Genomic DNA, 21,724 nt, shown 5'->3' on the forward strand with positions numbered 1-21,724 from the left:
TTTGACACTTGACAGTTAGAACTAGTGATGAACCATCATTTGGGTACTTGCCAACAGTAACGAGTCACACACAACTGAAGATGAAATAATTTTTAGTTCACAATTAATTCCAATATGGCCCAAAAACCAATAGCTGAAACAGGCAGTACAACTAAAACAATTGACGAAGGAGATACCGATCAACAGTCAGAAGCACCAACACTACAATTACGTCTAGAACAGCCGCGCGATGAACGACGTGTGGTATTTCATGCCGGAGTCATAGACAATGAGCATATGAATCGCAAAAAGTCAAAATGTAAATTGAAGTTTGAAAGATTTTACTTAGTTACTTGAATAAAAACTTTCATCTATTGATTCCAGGTTGCTGCATTTACAGAAAGCCTTTGGCATTTGGCGAAAGTTCCTCCGAAGACGATGAGGATTGCGAGCATTGCTTTGGACATCCCGAGAGGCGTAAAAAGAACTCCAAAAACCATAATCACGATCACAGTCATGATCATGGCGATGACTCGTGTCCTTTGGAAAGGTCCAACGAAGATCCGTCAACTTCAACACAAGCAGCAGCGGCAGCAGCATCAGCTGTCGACTCAATTCCGTCAGATACACCTGCTCCCACACAGGAGCCACCACCGCCTGATGAGTTTGAACGACTAGATAAATCTTGAAACAAAAAACCTTTACACACTTTAATCTTATACAAAAACTTTAACAATTCGAACAAAATTTTGTTTATCCTGAAAGATTGTTCTAAATTCTGTTTCATAGCTTCTCTATCAAAAACTTGAAACAAATTTTTACTTGTTAGTCAACTTTTGGCATTGACAATTAAGAAAGCTGTAGAATGTTAGAAAATTACGAACCAGAATTAAGAACATCATCATTATGCATATACAGAAATGTATTATATTATATAGAACACAAAAAAACTAAACCACTGAGATATATCAAAATTAAGGTGTATGGGTCATGGTGGGCAGGCACTTGGTTCTATTTCTTAGAAAACCCTTCAGTTTTTGGGCTTCAATTCGAAGGATTCACTTGTATTAATTGGTATATTCAGAGACCGACATTTGGCCTTTGAGCGCCAGATCTGTAATAAAAAACAACCCTTAAATGTTATGATCTAATACAGATACTAATAAATGTTCTTCACCTTAATGCTATAATCATCACTGGTGGTCACAAGCATTTCCGAATCTCTTGGATTGAAAGCGACACTGTTCACCACATCGGAGTGCCGAAATTTGGCCAAACTTATACCATAATAACGATCCCAGAGATAAGCATGATGATCTTCAGCTCCGCTGGCCACATACTCCTCACAACAATCGAGAAAGATGAAAAAACATTCGGTGCTTGGTGTGTAAGCCTTATGGGCCTTTAACATATTTCCGACCCGTTTAAGGGTCATCAAATCAATTACATGTATATCAATCTCTTGAGCTATAGGCGGAGGTTCCAATGGATTTGTTATAACATAATTTTTTGGCCATGGCCGTGTATTTACATAGAGATATCGATGATCTGGACTCAGGGCCATACCAATAATATGACCATGAAGATCAATTACTTTGTCCACCTGATCAAAACGATCTTTAACAGATTCATAGTCCCACCAATCGGGATCAGTACGTGGATGTTCTTGTTGTTGTTGTTCCGCAAGTTTTTTGGCTGCAATACGTTCCCTTAGGCTAGGACCGGGATCAAGTTTTTTTGGGAAATTTACGTTCCGTATGCGCTTTAGGCCAATTTGATGTGGTGTAAATGTTTTTGAACCAGTGGAAAAGATAAGATATTTAGGCACACTATTCTCCATTTCATCGTATTCCTCGTGAACATCCATGGGCTCATAATCATCGTCTTCATCGCCATCAGTTGAACTGGATAGTTGTTCATCATCTATGCTAGCAGCCGCCGTTCTATATTCATCTAGGTAGTGTATAGTGGCATCTCCCGTACCTGTTTGCGAATATTTCCTCTCCTCGATGTCGGGCAGAAAATTATCTTCTGGCGTTGCACTTCTAGTATGCCTTAAACTAGCTGCATGGGATAAAGGATTCCCAGCCGAAGATGTAGAAGCCTCGCTTTTATCTACCTCATCAGCGCCTTGAGGATTTTTTCCTTCTCCCCCTAATGCCATAGATTCATCCAACAGCAGAGGATCATTGCTATCATCCAACCATGGACAACGAGCCACCATTATGGCTCTCACTGAACTAGCATTTCGATTATAGAACTTATACAATTGATTCATTACCGGCACATGCTCGGAATCAATTTCCTGATTTGCCTTGTTTAACCAGAGCACGGAAGTGCTCACCAAATGAGCCAACCAATGCAAATCTCCCGAGATCAGATATTGATCGCTGAACCATGTGCCAAATATATCGTATGGACGATTTACGACTCGGCAACGTAAATGCGATTCTGTTTCACCCAAATAAAAAACAGCAATCTCCCCAGAAGTAGACTGCGGTGATCCGAAATGTACTCCAGAGACAAGTAGCAATGTATCTGTTTGATTGAACTGAGAATATTGTGTATACTTCCAGCTGAATTGCTTCATGTTGTGCGCATATTTTTCCCTGCAAGGATGATCAGCGTGCCATATCTAAATGAATTAAAAGAAATAGAGTATAATTAATATACATACATACATACATGTTTAAAACAAGTACTAACAAGACAAATTGTTTAAAGATATCAATACATGTAGGTATTTATATTCAATGCAATGTTTGAATAGATAGAAAAAAAGTAAGACGACATTGCAGATAAGAAATATAAGACTACAACAAAGAAAATGCAAAATTGTTAAACTCACTATTACATAGCCATCCTTGGAGCAAGTGGAAAACATTTCTCCATTATGGGCAAAACTGACATGTAGCACCTGATGCGTATGTCCATGATTATGCTCTACAGTTGGCTCCAAACGTTGCGCCTGAACAAAAGGTATATGGACGGATAAACGTTTATATTCCGCGTGCCAACTTTCGGCATTCGGTTTGAGGGGAATGCTTGGAGAGGCTCGAAACTGTTGATGAAATTTACTCCGCCATAGTAAATCATCGTGAGCCACATCGTTCCATCGACTGCAAGTGGAACTCGCTTGTAGTAAATCGTTAACACCCAAGTAATTGAAGATCTTCAATAGAGCTGGCTCTGGTAATGCCCACCAGCCATAGGGATATTCATTTGAGCTAGCTGTACTCCGGCTGCTCTCAGACTCAGTAGAGTCTGAAGACAAAGACCTTTCATTTGGTAAAGTTTGCTTATTTACCAATCGTGCCTTTTTGAAGGTCACTTCCATTGTCACAAATGTATACGATTTAACTGATGGGCAATGCACTTTTTGGATCGATTATTATTAGTTTGTGTTAATTATTTGGTAACTATTAAATAATAACTGGTTTTTCAAATATGTTAGGGTAGTCCTAAAAATTGAAAGTAACTTTCTCCGTTATTGTTATTGTTGTTTTGTTTTTTCTTGGCAACCCAGCAACTGTAAAGTAACATCTGTTGAAGGCCAGCTGGTGATAATCGAAAAAGCAATCGATTTCAAAAGTTTACACGATGACAAATATTATTGAATTATCACGTCACAAATATAATTATTTTTGTTTATACATGTAAAGTTAACTTTTTTAAACCAAAAAAATTTTGTTTTGTAAATCAAAAATGCTTCAACTGTTTGAATGTTTCCTGTCGGTTTGACATTCGATTATACAGACAACCAGTTATCGAAAACAACGCCGGTAAAGCAGCCTGGTCACACAACGTCTAAATTAAAGTTATATTATTATTTGTTTACTATTTGAAGTTGGGAAATTTATACCAAATTTAAAAAAATTTAATAAATTATTGTATATACAAGAAGATGTTGCGGTCACCAAAAGGGTTTGTTGGAATTGGTTCAATACATGTATAATAAATTCTTTTAATATAATTTTACCAAAATTACAGGTTTTTCCGTCTCTGTCATCATATAACAAATAATAATAATGCTATTGTCATTGCGGCAGCAGTCCGCACACCAGTTCCCACAGCCAGCTCGAATCCTTTGCTCAACATCAAGGAAGAGAAGCTAACAGGTTTGATAATAGATGACCTGCTAAAAAGAACTTTAGTTCCTCGCGAGGAATTTAAACAGTTAATAATGTGCGCCTCCAGTCAGTGCAGTAGTGAGCTTGAAGGCATGGCCAAAGAATTGGGATTGAAGAGCTGTCAAACGTTTAAAATACAGAGAGATGTTTGCTCGGCTGGTGGCCTACAAATGACATTGGAATCGCTTCAAAGTGGTGATGCACAATGCATAATAACAGGGGATACACGTTGTCAAGGACTAAAGCTTCCCCCTGAAGGGCTATCGGCTAGTGAAATAATGAGCGAGATAAAGCCCTTGGTTAGGCAAAAAAAGGTGATAAAGAGAATGAGGTTCCAGCACATGTTGAAGCAGCTGCTTTGGCCTGGACCACATATGAAACTGTGGAGCGCCTTCAATTGCTACCCTTGGCCCTAGTTCGAGAATTTTTAATCGAAACGAATCACGAGCAGACCATATATAGTCTCAGTGGGAGTCTTACCATTAAACCTGAAGAACTAGATAGTTTGCAAATCGTGACAATTTCCGAAAAAGATTTAAGCCCCGGGCAAACACCACGTTTTGTTATCCCTGATTATGTACTCGATAAGGTAGAACCACATAAACTAGGGATTCATGATGCTAAACAGATTACGGCGAGTCATTTGCTTACCCATTTGGTGCATTCTCTTCCCACTAGCAGCTTGGGTTCCATAGTTATCGATGGTTTAGACGGTACCCATATGATGTTGGTTTTAGAAAAGGTGTACGTTTTTTTTTTTTTTAGAGCTTCTTTGCCGTTTTATATAAATAATTATGTTCTTTCGTTTTAGATCTCCCGAACTACCAAAAGAACAGTACCTGCCCGTACTCACACTTTATACAAAAGAACCATGTCCGCTCTGTGATGACTTACTTGCCCAATTGGAAGATAAGTTTGCCGGTCAATTTGAACTCGAAAAGGTTTTCATTGATAAAAAAGAAAATGTGCGCTATTTACGTCTCTTTCGCCATGATATACCTGTTCTATTTTTCAACGGACAATTTCTGTGCATGCATAGACTCAACGAAGATGCTTTGACTGAGAGACTAGCTGCTTTTAGAAACGATAGAGAAGCATCACAGATGACTTAAGATGCATAAATAGCTACATTTTATATTGTTATTCTTTTTTATTTTTGTTTCGGCAAAGATACAAAGACTTTTGGTACAGCTTTAAAATAGTTCACCCATAGGCTTAATGGTGATATCATGGATCTGTAAACATGAAAGTTTTTAAGTCAGCTGGGTGAATAAATCGTTTCGATATTTAAGTCTCACCTGTACATGGGGTGGAGTCCGTAGGGCATAGAGTACGGCATCTGCTATATTCTCTGGCTGCAATCTAGCCATATCCTTGACATAGAAATGTATCTCTTCGGGAAAAATGTTTGTATTCACTGCACCGGGACAAATACCTGTCACACGGATTTTTTTGTGTGCAATTGAAATTCCTGACGATACGTTTCGGTTAGGGCTGTAACGGCAAACTTCGTAGCAGGGTAAATATTGAACGATGGCAGGACATCAATAAAGTTGAGTACTTGCTGACCAGCAATGCTATTAATAATCAACACATGACCCTCTACATCACGTTTAAGCATATTATTAAACGCTGCGCGGGTGCACCAAATAACACCCATTACATTCGTCTCGATGACTTCACGCAGTTTTTTCGTATTGCCTGGTGTCACCAATTCAGTTTCACGAGTTATTCCAGCATTGTTAAGTAAGACATCAGGTCCTTCCAGCTCCCTTTCGATCCAATCAAATGAACTTTGAACTTGATCCTCATTAGATACATCACAGCGAAGTGGTATAAATTTTGACTTTAAATTACTGGGTAAACTCTCCTTTAGTTCCTTTAGTTTCGCCTCACGCCTGGCAAGACCCACCACACGGAGTCCGGCTGCCAACATTGCCCGAGCAGAGGCTGCGCCAATGCCACCGCTAGCTCCAGTTACAACAGCCAGTTTGTTGTGCCACCGTTCCATATCTATGATAGAATGAAAACATGATGCAAACTGGGCCCGCAATGTGGGCATGTAAGCAGTTGCCCGGCTTCCTTCGAAGAACTCTATATGTAGGTTAATACAGGTTAAGCTTTAACGGTCATCTATTAGTGATGACGTTCTGTTGGTAAATGTTAAAGTTGAAAAGTCCCAATAAAGTTAAAACTATTATTATAAAGTGAAAGGTCTATGAAATCAAATAAAATTTAAAAGTAATATTTGAAGGTTTTCACTGCTAATAAAGGGGTTTACAAAGACCAAATATATGTTATTACTATTACTATTTTATAAACTTTTTGATGCGGCCAGATCCAAAACGGAGAAAAAAAAATGCAAAAACAATCTTGCTAACATCTCTTTTTATATATTTCAGTTTTGAAATCCCTTAACGGATTTCAGAACGTCTCAGCAACAAATAAAAGTTTGCACAACCTATCGATAACACTTTGCTGTCTATGATTGCCGTCGCTGAAAAAATATAGAAGTTCTTGCAGGTGTTGAATTTTGTTGAAATTTCTTAGTAAAAGAAATAAAATTAACTAAAGCCAATTTAACCCAAGAAATAAGTTAGAAAAATGGCACAAATGGATATGGAATTGAAGAAGGTAAACAGTTAAGAAGGCTGGTAAAATGAATCAACCGGCGATGAGCGCGTGCTTATTCATCTCAATTCATGTCACCATCCCCACTTCCAACCCCTCCTGCTCTTTCTTTGATTATCCATAGGCCTTCACCGAGATGCAGATTAACAAACTGGAAACCACAAAAAAGATCAATATGATTGACATGAAATGCGATATGGTTAAGACTGGCAAACACAAATATCAACTAACGGAAAAAGGCACTAGTGATTTATCCGATGATACAAGGTAATTTTGAAAACATTACATTTGGCTTAAAGTTAAAACTATGTCTAATATCCGTTTTATTGATGCAGGGTCTATTTGTCCGTTGGACGTATGTTCCTGCTGACCGATGTACAAAATATGCGTGATGAACTGAAAGTCAAAAAGGAGAAATGCGACAATGCCATCGAATTGCTTGAAAAGAAGAAAGAATTTCTGCAAAAATCATTGAAAGATCAAGAAGATGGCTTACGTGAATTAGTGCAACAACGCAAAGCGACGGATTCCAGCGCAAAATAGAGTTCATTTTATCTACACACACATCTTTTGCTTTATTTATTTTCACAAATTGTATAATTGTCTAAATTAAAGTTGGCATAACTAACAAATTCATTGCCCAAATTACGTTCATGCTGAGGGTGAAATTTGCATTTATGGACTGGCAATAAAGCAGTTAACCAAGGTTCAACAACCTCTCCAGAGCAAAATATTAATTTGGCTTCACTATTCTTACGCTGGAGTTTAAGGATAATTTGTGACATCTTTTCCATGCACTCTTGGCTAAGAAAAGGTGGGTCAGCTATGATTAAATCATAGGAATTATGATGCGTCTTCAAATAATCTGCATTTTGGTCTATACAATTAAAATCGTAATGAACAAAATCAGATCCATAGGCTTCAAATCGTCGGTCATATTCGAATATATGGACTGAAAAATTCATCAACAAATTTTATTCAACTTTTTAAAACTTTTTTGTATTGAGATAAAACTACCTTTATCATGAATGTCTTTGATATTCTTATACAGGGAAGGACAGGACAATAAGGCTATCGTAAAGTCTTTATCTCCATGCTCCTTAACCAATTCTCTCACTACGTCCCGGAGTGTATTTTTTGTGCGTTCGCTATACCAGAATTGGCTAAGTTGCCAATCTTCTTCAAACTTGGCTTCTCTTCCAGTTTTGTTTACCACCCGCTCTTCTTCATCGGCTTCACGTTTGGATCGTTCGGCCAGAAATTCATTTAAAATGGCCAATGTATCAGCGGGCAGTGCAATGTCATCATCATCCATATTATTGCTTTTTATTTATAAACTTATAAACAATAACTTAAAACGTGTTTGAAACGCGCCGAAATATATATCTTAGAAGTGTGAAAACAGCTGACCAACTTCGATGACAAGAAAAGTGAACTGTGACTGTGCTATCGATAAGTCACCGATAGGAGAAATTTATGTATCGACGACACGAGACCAAAAGACGTAAAAAAATTTACGTGCAAAACGCGTTTTTATTTCATTTTTTTCATTCACATTTTCACAAGAGACTCAACAACAGTGCTGTGCGTTTGTTAATTTTTGATTGGTAAGTTTAGATTAAAGTAATATTTAATAAATATTTGAATATTTACCACAAAGCAGACGTTAGCTAAGGTGTGAAGCGGGGGTACTTGCACATTACCTGTCTGCCGACTTTCTTTATGCAGTAATCACAGCAACCCAATTTAAATGAAGCAATCAGCCGACTCAATAACCCAATTTACTAACAGAAAAACATCAAAAATATGCAGGTCTTCCGAGGCAATGGCCAGCATGTTATCGAGAAGGGGAAACCATTCAATTCACAACATTTTTTTTTTTGTTTCATAGAAAAGGGCCACTGCATTTGGAGCGCGGCTCGACATCATCATTAAATTTTTTTACGCTGTATCAGTTTTATGTGGTTTTCGTATACACACATATGTATATGTATGTAGATATATGTATATTCAGACAAAGTTCAACAAATGTCAATCAAAACAATTCGCTAGTTGTTGTTGCCGCTAATTTTGTCTACCTCTGACGTGGTCATATTACCCCTTACCGTAGAATTTCATCATTGAATATAAATTCATATTTAATTACTTGTCCCAGTTTTGTAGTTGAAAACCAACTAAAGGACCTTCTGAATTAAAATCAATATTAAATTCATATAGCTGCAACTCATACTAGGTAAATCGACTGTTATCTTGCATTTTAAATGAATGTTTAATGACCAACCAACCAAAAGTGCTTATCATATTCCCAGCAACAGCCACAACAACAACAAACACTGTGCCTACGCTGCGCCGTCGCACTTTATGGTTTACCTCGGCCAACACAAAGAAGTTTCCTACTCTCACTTACTCTCTCTCAGTCTTTATAGGATTGGCCACCTGTTTGTTTTACAGTTAAATGTTATGAGTGTGTCTCTCTTTCTCTCTATAGTTTCTCTAGTCTGTGTTGTGTGTTAATATTTTGACAGGAGTTGTGTAACAACTTACATACTTACATTTACTTACACGCACACATACACACATTGCGCGGTTAGTTGTTAGTCAATTGTGTCATCTCCACTTGTAATAATTGACTCGACTATCTTATATACCCTTTAATCGTTATATGTACCCTTGGCTTATATTAAGATCAGCTTCAATCCCGTCTTTTTGCGCATACCCATCACACCATGTACTTGAACTTTGACAGGGTATTCCCTAGTCGACCTTTCGACATTATTTCTGTTTTGTTATTGTAAGACGTTTTTCTTTTTGTTTAGTAAGCGCTTAGTTAATCGTTAGCTTTGCGTTTGGTCATTGTTAACAAACATTTTGGCATTTACTTCCAGATACAATTAAAATTTCACTTCAAGTGTAGTTTTAAGTACATAAAATTAATCTAAATAAGGAAATTGTAATGGAATACTCCTATGAAATTTATGATTTTTTATCGCAGTAGACTTATGTATATTATAATGGTTCTTGGTTCTGAAACGATTTTGTCACCTTTGTCGACTTTATACTTGAATATGAATTCAAAGTATTTAAACAGCTGTCTTAAAAATTAAGCTGTTTTTTACTTGGAAGTTGTTGTATTTTATCAAAAATGTTTCTTAAATTTATAACCAGAAAAAAAATGTCTGACTCACGAAATTTAAAATTTTGTCCAACTGTCTAGGGAACTTTTTCCAAAGTCAAATCAGCATTTTCTGATTATTTAGCCCGCAATAGAAGATTACAAAAAAAGTTTTATTAAAATACTCATTCGATTAGAAAACCGCTGATTTTTTGTTGGCTTAACCAAAAGCAATCTGCCTTAGAGTGTTTCATATAGACACTTTTCTTGTTCTCCTAAAGTTCTAAATCATCTTAAACGCAACCAACACATGCATAAAGTGTTAAAAACAGCCACGCCCCTTCTTCTTGCAGCTTTCCATTTGACTGGTTTAAGAGCAACAAAAAAAAAAAACAACTGAGTACTAACTGACCCGACACATAAGTTTGAAGAAATTGTTAATTAAAAGCATAGCGCGTGCCATTTGAAGGTCTCTTAAAAAGTTATAATTCATGTTGAAAATAAAATACTTTAAAGGGTTTCAAGTTTTTAGAAAGTTTTTGCACTAAAACTTTAGAGAAATCAACACGGATTTTCTTTCTTGAATGACTCTTGAAACCATTTATTTTTGAACCAGCCCGTCAGTCAGTCAGCTAAAGTTTAGCGCCTTATCAGAAGCAGTTAAAGTTTAGTAATTAAACATTGCCGGGCGATAAGCAAAGCTATTTTGATAAGGCGTGAATAAAAGTAAAGAAAAAAGGTAACCTTAAAATAATTTCTAACTCTTTTTTTTTTTTGTTTATTCATTACGATTTTTGCAGTGATTGAAGTCAAATATCATCATTATGAGCACATCGAGTGATCAGGCACCACGCTTTGATAGCGGCAATGGAGACTCCACCGAGAACACATCATCCCAGCAGCAACAGGAACAACAACAGCAACAACAACAACCGCAAACACAAAATGGAACAGCAAAATTGTTGCAACATTTCCAGACAAATCGCATCGATTCAGCATTATGGGCATTGAGAGCGCTGGTCATTTTCTTTGCTGTCAGCTATGTGATACCCATTTTCACGTAAGTAAAAGGAGAATCCGAGGAAAACCCCATTGAATGACTAGGAATAATTTGCATATTTCGATCACTGCATCTTTAGGTGGGTTTTTATCTGAGACCCAAGATGCAAACTGTTGCTTAAGACCCTTTACTGCTTTAGCAAGAGTTTGTATCTCGAAGTTTTTATTTCGAAACTCCAAAATAAACAAAAATAATAATGTGGGTCAATATGATATGGATATGTCTATTTAAAACCACAAATTAAATTGAACTTATCCTTAGTTAGTCGAATCATTTCGTAACAATTTGTTTGATCATAGATCATGGAAATATCTAGAAAATATTTTTGGTAAGAGTCAAAGGCAAGAGTCTGCCTTCTTGGATGTTTACTTGATTATCAAGCAGTCTCTTTGCCAACAAGTATATATGTTTATATACATTTATAAGAAAGAAGCCCCACTAATCCTATAAAATGAATTAAGTTTCAACGACTTGTTGATGTTGTGAACTGATAATTATTTAATTCTTATTATATATATTAATCGGAAAAGTTGCCATAATTATAGTGCAATTGGTTATACATATAGGCTATTGCATAATAATACATTTAGTTCTTAGTCTTACTGCTTAGTTTACCTATAGGAAGTTCATCCTGAGAGATTTACTTGACTCGGCATTTTCATGTTTATCTTATGCTTATCTTTATCTTTTTAGCACACAACAGAGCGCTTTTAGCAAAGTTCTATTGGCCAATGCGGCCATCTCGGCTCTTCGGTTGCATCAACGCGTTCCTGCATTTTCATTTACCCGGGAGTTTGTGGCACGTCTATTTGCCGAAGACTCATGGCATTATATGATGTATTCGTTGATCTTTTTCAATATACGTCCCTCCCTGCTGGTGCTTATACCCGTTGTACTCTATTCGGTTCTACATGCATCTAGTTATTCGCTCAAATTGCTGGACGTGAGTGTTGAATAGTTATTTTTAAAGAATTATAAACTAATATTGATTGTTCATTGCAGATTATTGGTCAAAACTCTTGGTGGGGTGCACGTTTCATTATCTCGATTGTGGAATTCCAGGCTGCTAACATCTTGAAGGCAACTGCTTTCTGTGAGATCTTTATAATGCCATATGCCATTATCCTAACATTTATGTAAGTTTTCGTTCCAAAATTATTGCATTGCATAGTTCAAGACTTAGGAGATTTAAACGATATATCTAAACGGAGAAAGACATTTATAGGACATCCCCAAATATTCTTCTCAAGGCAAAAACTCTTTTTGCAAAGGTTGAAATCTGTCTTGATTACAATTGATAAAAACTATAACAAATACGTTTTTGGATTGAAAAGGAATTTTAATTATAAAAACTATTTTGTTAAGTACTTTGTAGGTCGAAGTCCAATATTTAGAGCTTTTAATAATACAGCATTAAATTAACTCTGAGTAAATGAGTTTGCAGACTCTTCTATAAGTTTACATTTAATCTTACCTTAATTTATATCGCATTAATTAATATTTCTTTTACATTTCAGGAGCCATGCTGGTCTGATGACACCGATCATCTACTATCAGTATCTGGTCATGCGTTACAGTTCACGTCGCAATCCCTATCCACGCACTGCTTTTGCTGAGCTTCGGATTACCTTTGAAACTCTGGCTGCCCGATCACCACCACCTGTTGCGAAAATTATTCGAGGTGGCATTGGTTTTGTTAATCGTTTGGCGCCCCAGCCTCAGCCAGCTCCAGCGCAATAATAATGCATGGAAATCGCATACAGATCAACAATCAGAAATGACAACCACAACAACTAAATAAGTTAATTTAACAAGAACAACAACAACAACAAGAAACTAAGAAGACACTATACGAAAAAAACAAAAACTAGAACACTTCATCAGACGAGTTTAGGGGCCACCCGTTTTTTAAATTGTTAGTGTAACAAAAAACAAAATTCTTTGCAACTTGATCGATATTTATTTAGTTATATATCAATTTTTCTCCTCATATGTATGTATGAACATCTCCTTTTTCGATTTGTGTTTCTTTCGGCATTTAGTTTATCAAGTTTATTTACTGCACACAAAGTGTGCAACAATTTCAAATTCTTACGAGTGCGTATTATTAACATTATTAAAGAAAGAGTTAAAAAAAAAACAAATAGTTTAATTCAATATTATTGTTTTTTAAACTTTAGTTTCCCTTTTTGTGTGTGTATTTTATTTAAACTATGGAAGAGAAGACCAAAACACAGACACTGGACTTGGATGGTTGGGTTACCGATCAAAATATATACATATATATTTTTTATTATTGTGTAAAGTAAAGCAAATGAAAATGAAATAAAAATTTAAGAAAATACTATTTAAAATGGATTAATTGTAATGTTTCATTAATGTTAAAATTGAATTTGTGTAAAGTTCAGATTTAGACAGATAGATCACAGATTATTATTTTTGCAGCACAGATAAAAATTAATAAATTTATCATTTGGTGTTGATTGTAATAAACGATTTAAATTGTAACAAATATTTACAGCTACTTTGTAATTGAAAAGAATAGTTGACGTTTCTACTGAGATAATTAGTTCACACAAATTTTATCAAATGGGTTCATAGGCCAAATGGCAATTTTTAAGATTTTAGATCGATAATGTCCAACAAATTAAGTGTCTTTTTTTCAAGGCTTTACAAAACAAAAATGAATTTTGAAATGTTAGAATTTACAATATAATTTCTCGGTATAACGACCAACACAATGGAAAAAGTATTGTTTTGAAATATTTTTTGGTATTGCAAAAGAAAAAATAAAATGAGAAATAAATTGCGAAGGCAAATAAAATGAATATTTTATAGTCTGTTTCGGCATATCAATTAATTAATTATAGCCCAACAACAGATATGCAGATTAACACTTAATATCAATCCTTAATAATCATTTCTGCATTAATTAAACTAAAAACGAATTCGAAATTCAAGAGAGTAAATATTCCAGCCGCCTCGAAGTATGCAATACAAATTTTCACTTTCCATACACTGAAGCTAACCGATGTCAATTTCGCTTTCATTTTGATTGCCAAGGCCCAAGCAAGTGCAAGTTGCGGGGGAATTCGATTCTTTGGGGGGCCAGAGGGTGTGGCCAAACAACCCACTCCTCGTCCCATCATAAGTAAATTAACCAATTTAACTACAACATATATACCATATCTATGCTGTTAGAGTTACTATGTGTGTGAGTGTGTGTGTATGCGTATTTCCAAAAAACCAACCACCAAACCTCCTCTCTGCATATCTAGCAATTGCTCGAACATTCAGGCAGTCGGTGGACACCATAAAAGTTGGGGAAGTTTAGCTTCCGATTTTTCCTCAACAACAAAAAGTTCAATGAACTTTCTTTTGCTGCGCCAAAAAAGAACTTTCTAAGAAGGGTGTGTGTGTGTGTGTGTGTCCTAAGTGCGGGAAAATCTCTATTACAGTGAATGGGGAAATGGCAGAAGACGATGCCGTCCATCCAACAGCATAGCCCGTGAGCCAGTCGATGTTGATGGCAGTGTCTGTTGCCTGTTGACGGTTTCATGGGGTTCTTGAACTTTCCCTCGGGCAAAGAATTTACTGTATATCGTTTTGTTTTCCTTTAACTTATTTCATCTTGAGTAAATATTGTAAGTTTATGGAAAGAAAACATTGAGAAATTTTGTTTCTTGCTTTAAATATAGTATTTTTGAAACCCCTTTATGTAATGGGACAATTTTGACATGTAAAAATAAAAAGAGCAGAAATATTGATTATATTTTTTTTTATATATCATCTTGTTATCTATGCTCGTCCAAAATCACAACAAATTTTAGATCAATTTGCTGTATTTAACATAACTTTTCTAATCATAAGTTTCATTTCACCCTTAAAACTAAAAGCCATGAAAAGGACTTGGGAAAATCTTAAAAGTCAGACACCCAATGGAGATATATGGAATATATTATGAAATAAAAGCTGAAAAGTGGCTCATATAACATACTTTATAAGAAAACTTTCCATTAGAATTAGCCAAATATTTATTACACTAGATCACAAGGGCAATAGAGTAAGCCTTGGCAAAAATATTTAGCCAGGAAATAGGAAACACACAAATATGAAAATGGTTGTTAATAACAACTTGTTATCTCATCTTCAATTCTAATTACCATTAAATTTTACTATATTTGGATGTATTTGAAAAATTTAAAGAACAAACTGTGAACAAAATTTTTAGCCTAAGGTCCTAAATTTTAAACCCTCAAGCGTAAAGATTGAGTCAAACATGTGAAGTTTTAGGAATAACTGAAGAAAAATATTATAAAACGTAAAAAAATTAGAGATAAAAGTTGAAGAATAAATCATTTTAATACCGCAAAATTGATTGTTATAAAGTTCTGGACTTAGTAATAATGGCATAATAAATGGTTAATCAAAATTACTAAAATCAAAACCATTAAATCGAACTGATATTACACCCAACAAATCAACACCAATTAAGGGAACATCATGTAACTGTGCAGGGGTTTAATCTGTTTTATCACAAAAATTAAGCGCATTAATTAAGTCATATGGCGATTGTCGTCTTTCTTTCTCCCTCTCTCTTATCATCTCATATCGTAACGTATAATATCAAGCCAAACATATCACACAAATGTATGTACATACTTATATGGGTCAAGCTAAGCCCTTCCATGACAGAAATCAAACTTCATATCGAGCAACCACCATTTTGATAACAAGAACCAGAACCAGAGAGGACCAGAGAATCGGAGGGCTTACCAATGCTCAACTTGGGACACTACGCATAAAATTTAAGTATAAATAAAAACTCCAAATGCTGATTATGCACATTTTCGGAACCCTCCCCCAAAAAATAAAAAGAATAATAACAAAATGACATCATGAATTCCTCCGCCTACCACCCAGTTGCATTTGTTAGATGAGTGTGCGGGTGTGTGTGTGTAAATAAAATTAAATTAGATACAGAAAGCGAAAGCACAGCTGAAAAAAAAAAAAAATGAAATAAGCCCCCAGGCTTTTTGGGGTTGTCGCTTCATTTGCCTCTTCCCCACAACGTGTCTCTCCACTCCACTCAGTTTTCAGAGAGAAGAGTCCGGTCTGACGGTTCGGTTGCTTTTTAAGGTCTTTGAACTCTTCAACGTATGTTGTACTGAAAATGGGTCACGACTCGAAAGTTTTTCCCAATTCAGCACCAAATACCCAATACCAAAAATTTCCCCAAAGAAACATTTTCTAACACATTTCTTTTGGTGGTGGGTGGGTTGGATGGTTTTCCCCTTTTCGGTTTGTTGTGTGCTCTAAGGGAACTACGCAGTGTTCCTTTGCCTTGAAAACAATTTCAATTGTATTGCGTAGTCGTCAGAGTCGTTGCAAGAGTTGCCCATGGAGTTTGCGCAGCTCAAACAGATGATTTTTTCTTTTCTTTTTGGTTTCCAGTTTTTTCCGAGTTGAGTATGGAAAGGGAAGTACATCTTGTATATCTTGGTTATTTTTTTTTTTTTGCCACAGGTTTTTCTTCTTTGCTATTAACACACAGAAGGGTGGTTTACTTATGTCGAAACTGTTTTGGAGGGGTTTTGAGAAATAGTTGTTGGGATTGGTTTGGGTTTCTAATGCCTAATATAAGGTATAAATTGTTCATATATCACGTTAAATCTTTATTTCTTGATGTTAAACTTAAATGTTTTTAAAATAGAGTTATTTTTCTACAGTTTAATTAAACTTACTTAATAAAATAACTTACTTAAAGTGTCTAATTCAAACATTATTCTTACTTAAAATAGTTTACTTAAAGCTATTAAATCAAACATTTAATTTTCTATAATAAACTTTTTACAAAGTTCTAAAATGTTTTGAAAAGTTGTCTAGATCTTCGGAAAAGTCGCAGAAAATCTTGGATGGATTAAAATTTAAGGGCAATAATTTACTGTAAACATATTTCTTAATATGTATATCTAAATATTTATATTTACCATATCTTTTTAGTAAACTTTTTAAAAAGTTCAGAAAAGTGTAAAAAATTTTTTCAAAACTTTAAAGTAGCCCGAAATGGGTTAAAATTTGGGGGAGTTTTCCAAATTAAAATATAATTTTTTTCTACATTTATGTCTTTATATTTTCTATAACGTATACCAAGAGTTTTCGTTATATATTTGTATAAACAGTTAATCTAAGGCAAAATAAAGTAAGTTCTAAAGTAAAACGATTTACTTTTTTTTTAAGCCCTCTATAAATGAGAATTAGAGTGAAGAAATTGTAGAAAATTCGCAAAAGAAAATATATTTTCTTGCATCTCACTTCCAATCAGACTGGCACACAAAAAAACATCTTAGAAACACACACACACACTCACACATACATACACACAGAGATACATTTCAATTTCAAAGTTCATTGTTACTCTCTTTTGAAGAAATTTCCCATCTGAGTAAGAAACACTCAAACATTTTTCTCTCAAATTTCTAAATTTCCCATTTAACTCAAACAGCTGGAGACACTCAAATCATTAAAAATACACTCAAACTAGGTGAAATTTCCCTCCCACAAGACTCATTCCAATTGGATTTGATAAGCATGACATAACCGGCTGTGACTTGGGATGAGAGAGAGTGTGAGTGTGTGTGTGTGTGTGTGTGTATCTTGTGGGCATACAAGTGCCTCTTGCTCTTGCTCATTCTCTCTATGGTCTATGGGCCAGTGACCTCTGCAAGTAACGGTATCCATAGTATTAGATAAGTTCATGCTCACTTTTTGTCTCTTGTTCCAGTTTCTTTTTTTTCTCGAACTTCAACTCATTTTCATTTGTTTTATTAACTTTTCATACCTTTTAGATTTTATTTGAGAGAGGTCAAATGGTATATGAGGATTTCAAAATCAATCGGAAGAAAGGAAAGGACTTAATAATAATAAATATTATTTGTTGTCCTTTTAGGTTTTAGGTAGGTTTTCTGTAAGCGCTATTTCAAGAACTAACAAGTTCTCTCATCAGCCCTAGAATTCTAAGGACATCGAGTGACTTAAACACTAAAACCAGTTGCGAATAGTAACTGGATGAAGTGAAAGAATTATTGTTATGTTCTTTATTAATGTTTTATTTACATTCAGTGTGTTACACAATGTTTCAAAAACAACAATATTCCTGTAAAAATAATAAAACAAATCTTTCTCCATGAATTACATTGTACATATATAAGGAAATAACAGTTTTCTCTAATTTCTAATATATTTAAAAAGATTCTTTAAACTTAAGAAAACAAAATTTTGAACACAAATGTTTAACCAACACGAAGATTAAAGCCTTTCAGCATTTCAAAACCAAACCAAAACTTCAGTTTTCGAATACATTTTTGAATCATTGCTATCAATTGGTGTAAATATTTTTCTAACTATGCTAAAACTTGGGTTTAAACTTTAAAGAGAAAGATGACTTGAAAATTGTTCTTCAGTTTTTCTAATTTTTGACTTAAACTTCTTTAGATATCATATAATTCTTTTATTATTATAATGACGTCAATTTAGATAATTCCACTTCAAATAAGTTTTGAAAAAAAGTTACAGCACTTTCAAAGTCTAAATTTATTCAAATTTTATTGTTTGGTATCATAGCCTTTGAATTTGTTACCCCTATACCTTCCCCCTTGCCTCATCTATGCATGTAGTATATGACTATTGAGACAAATTACTTTATAGGGTATTCCAAAGTCGAATATTGCCCATCAGTAGACAAATTTTGTTATTCTTGTTGATCGTTTGATGGAGCTTTCTGTCTATGTTGTCTATTTATGTCTATTTTGAATACGTTTGTCTGCATGTTTGGAGTTTTTTTTCTATCAGGATGTACTTGAGTGTTGCTCTGTGCTTAGGGCTGGCATCCATATAGGTATATCTCCCTATATTCAAGTGGTAATTTATAGTTTCATCTGCATAAAGTTCACTTAAAATTTCAGAGTGCCTTTCGAGGCACTTGCCATGGACTTTGAAGAAGTGAAGGTGTTAAGAAATTTATGGAGTAAATAATCAATCTAGAGCAATTTATGTAATCGCAAAGAAAAGTATCTATAGGGCAATAAGTTTAACTAAATAAATTGTTTTTAACAATTGTTTTCAACAAACTCCATTAAATAGCAAAATATTCAACTGATTTTCAGATGATATATCAATTTTGAAATTTCTTTTCTATTTCGTTCTTGTTTTTTAGTGGTCTTCTGTGTCAGTTTCTGGACTTGATTTTTTACATCAAATTTATTGCTTCAGAAACCCCTTTTCTTTCCCCCCACCACTTTAAGGGCAACTGAGTATCCCAATTAAGGGGAACATTAGGCAAGTCGATTAAAACTTTTCATGTCGTTTCAACGCAAGAACACAAAAACTTTTCTTCGCCCTGAACCGAAAAGAGAGTAATAAATTTTCAAATTTTACGATTTCTACAATTCGTACATACAATAGATTCTAGGGTGAAGCAGGGCTAATCCTTAGAAAGAAGAGGAAAGGTCCCCGCCCCTCTTGTCCTTAACTTTTTGGATTCTTCGCGTTTTATGTGACCATTTAACGATTGCTATCTATGAGTTTTACCGATGTGCAGATGTGTGTCAAATTGTGCGTGTATGTCGAACATCCGGACCCATCCAACCACACCACACCACCCACTGATTACACCTTTTGGCCAAGGTGTGTGGGTGAGTGTGCCAACCCTGCATCAAGAACTAACCACGCATGTGTTTCCATTTCATTTTTCTCTATGGTTTCCTGTTTTTCGGGGGTTGGTTTGGGTTTTGTGTGTGTGCGGCTTTTGCGTCTTGGGTTTTCTGGCTTAGCTTTTCCAACAACTTGCCCCTCAGGTTCAATGACCTTGCAATTTTCTTCATTTCACTTTCTTGACACCACAAAAATTTCCCTTTTTCTTTCTAGGGTTTTGGCTTTTTGGGGAGGTTGACTTTCGGTTTTATTTGGAAGAGAAAGAGCGAGGGTGGTTGGAACAGTTGTGGGCAATTGGCATGCGCGGGGCGCGGTGTTTCTCCGGCTAATACTATTTGATAAGAACGTGCTGGAAGGAACGGGTGGGGGGGAAAGCCTATTTTTGTTTTTGGGGAAGTTGTCTCATACTGGCAAATATTTTTTTGTTTGTTTGCTTTTAATTTGGTTTCGTTTTCCTCTATTCTCTATTCTTGTTGTTGTTGTTGTTGTTCCCACTGTTTGGTGGCGTTTTTCCATTTGGTTTTTTCTTCTTTTGCCGGCCGGCATTGTTTGCACGTAATGGGCCTGAAAATTTAATGGTATATTAGGTTAATGATAAAACTGGCTTAGGGGCCATCTGAATGCTTGAATGTGGCAATTAGTTATTTGCAAATGCGTTTTAACGGTTCCCTTTTTTCTCCCAATTGGCACACCGAATGGCATCAATTTACTATAAAACAAAAGTCACGTTCGTATTAAGTCAAGGATGTAACTTAAAGTTATCCCATGAAAATTGTGGATTCAACTTAATTTGAGTTTAGTTATGATTTTTACATTGACATTATCTTGACAATGTCCTTAATACAATGTATTAGATCTGTGCTCTAGTTGATTATAACTTCTTCCTTGACAATAGTTACAGCTCTATGGTCTATTAAGCCTACTCGAAAGTCAATAGATATTTCTGGCTTTAAGAAGTAGTTCATGTAATTGAACAAGTAATAATGAAGATAACTTCCGAGGGACTCATTAAATCACGAGAAATTGAAAAAAGAAAGGGATCTTATAATTTCCATTATGGTTTGCTTATATTTTCTTGAATAACATTCTAAGGCAGAATATATTTATATCTGACTACCCTTTGTGTCATTGAGACCAATGCGAGTTAAACTTTTCATGTCTTCATGACTTTTCCGATCCCTATATCCTATGGCTTCTAGGATAGGATAAGAGTCGTCTCTGACTCTTTACTTCAGCTTTTATACAGATTTTATATGCCATTTACACATAGTCGGATCTAGGCCTTTGAAATGAGAGGACCTCGCCCCTCAAAGTGTGCCATAGGCTGTAAGGATATCCATTAAGGGTATTCATCAAGCATATGAATTGTTGGTATGACAAGGCATTTAACTCAATGAACAATATTAACTTCTTTTTATTTATAGAACATTCCAAAACTTCTGAATATATTTCAAAAGTCAAATCCTTTTATGATGCCTTGTACTGTCATATGTTAGTTCATATTTAAATTTATCACAAATTGCCAGCATTTGGGAAAATAACTTGTTTCATTAGGACTTATTTAAATGTTACAGGATGGTCCTATAATACTCCAAACTCTTAATGTGTTTGAATTTTAAACATTAAGCAAATTCTTTGAAGCAATCAAAGAGATGAGTAGGCAATCTGTATAGCGCTCATTTGATATTCGATGCTAAAACTAGTTGTGAATTACAACCAGATGAAGTAAAAACATAAAAGTTATTGTTTGTGTCAATTAAAGATGCAAATCTGTAGTAGATCAACATAAAAAGAGAGGTTAATATCCCAACTAAGAGTATTCCCAAAATAAAAGGAACAATGTTTCATAAGTCTTTGTATGTACACCCATGGCCAGATTATTAGGGGTGTTTTTTACAGTCAAGATTCGTAATATTATCATAAAGTAAACGTTCTTAAATCAAAAGGAATTGAATTAATTGAATAATGCCAATTCAGGGCCAGGGAACCACAGGGAAAGTACCCATGCACATTCATTCATAATACAAAATGACCAAAACCAGTTGTGAATCACAGGATCGATTACATAACTATAAATGTCAGTCAAGTGATTGTTCTCCA

The 21,724-nt window shown here is 35.1% G+C and overlaps 7 protein-coding genes across 7 annotated transcripts; 4 read left to right on the forward strand and 3 right to left on the reverse strand.

Annotated features, from left to right (window-relative positions):
* The first annotated feature begins 32 nt into the window (after positions 1-32).
* On the forward strand, positions 33-934 carry LOC137581258 (uncharacterized protein ZK945.8). Its single transcript, XM_068295461.1, has 2 exons — positions 33-298; positions 364-934. Exons 1-2 carry the CDS (start codon positions 115-117, stop codon positions 666-668), a joined length of 489 nt encoding a protein of 162 aa, XP_068151562.1. The 5' UTR covers positions 33-114; the 3' UTR covers positions 669-934.
* Positions 665-3,498, reverse strand: Fbw5 (F-box and WD repeat domain containing 5). The gene is made up of 3 exons (XM_068295460.1): positions 2,828-3,498; positions 1,157-2,614; positions 665-1,093 (listed from the first exon to the last, which is right to left on the reverse strand). Exons 1-3 carry the CDS (start codon positions 3,314-3,316, stop codon positions 1,010-1,012), a joined length of 2,031 nt encoding a protein of 676 aa, XP_068151561.1. The 5' UTR covers positions 3,317-3,498; the 3' UTR covers positions 665-1,009.
* Positions 3,499-3,747: 249 nt separating this feature from the next.
* LOC137580486 (uncharacterized) lies at positions 3,748-5,400 on the forward strand. The gene is given in 4 exon segments (XM_068294548.1): positions 3,748-3,903; positions 3,970-4,421; positions 4,424-4,853; positions 4,921-5,400. Coding segments are annotated over 4 exon segments (1,203 nt in total). The 5' UTR covers positions 3,748-3,883; the 3' UTR covers positions 5,222-5,400.
* LOC137580488 (farnesol dehydrogenase) lies at positions 5,052-6,186 on the reverse strand. Its single transcript, XM_068294550.1, is given in 3 exon segments — positions 5,052-5,344; positions 5,408-5,562; positions 5,565-6,186. Coding segments are annotated over 3 exon segments (804 nt in total). The 5' UTR covers positions 6,172-6,186; the 3' UTR covers positions 5,052-5,302.
* Positions 6,187-6,582: 396 nt separating this feature from the next.
* Pfdn1 (prefoldin 1) lies at positions 6,583-7,372 on the forward strand. Its single transcript, XM_068294552.1, has 3 exons — positions 6,583-6,743; positions 6,865-7,007; positions 7,076-7,372. Exons 1-3 carry the CDS (start codon positions 6,714-6,716, stop codon positions 7,281-7,283), a joined length of 381 nt encoding a protein of 126 aa, XP_068150653.1. The 5' UTR covers positions 6,583-6,713; the 3' UTR covers positions 7,284-7,372.
* Positions 7,290-8,165, reverse strand: LOC137580489 (protein-lysine N-methyltransferase CG9154). Its single transcript, XM_068294551.1, has 2 exons — positions 7,758-8,165; positions 7,290-7,692 (listed from the first exon to the last, which is right to left on the reverse strand). The coding sequence occupies exons 1-2, from the start codon at positions 8,053-8,055 to the stop codon at positions 7,316-7,318; spliced, it is 675 nt and encodes a 224-aa protein (XP_068150652.1). The 5' UTR covers positions 8,056-8,165; the 3' UTR covers positions 7,290-7,315.
* Positions 8,166-8,188: 23 nt separating this feature from the next.
* On the forward strand, positions 8,189-13,274 carry Kr-h2 (Krueppel homolog 2). The gene is made up of 5 exons (XM_068294549.1): positions 8,189-8,347; positions 10,653-10,912; positions 11,606-11,855; positions 11,915-12,048; positions 12,430-13,274. Exons 2-5 carry the CDS (start codon positions 10,677-10,679, stop codon positions 12,650-12,652), a joined length of 843 nt encoding a protein of 280 aa, XP_068150650.1. The 5' UTR covers positions 8,189-8,347; positions 10,653-10,676; the 3' UTR covers positions 12,653-13,274.
* Positions 13,275-21,724: the final 8,450 nt, after the last annotated feature.

Source organism: Drosophila tropicalis, unplaced genomic scaffold (genome assembly GCF_018151085.1).
Source record: "Drosophila tropicalis isolate 14030-0801.00 unplaced genomic scaffold, ASM1815108v1 contig_845, whole genome shotgun sequence".
Classification (NCBI taxonomy): domain Eukaryota; kingdom Metazoa; phylum Arthropoda; class Insecta; order Diptera; family Drosophilidae; genus Drosophila; species Drosophila tropicalis.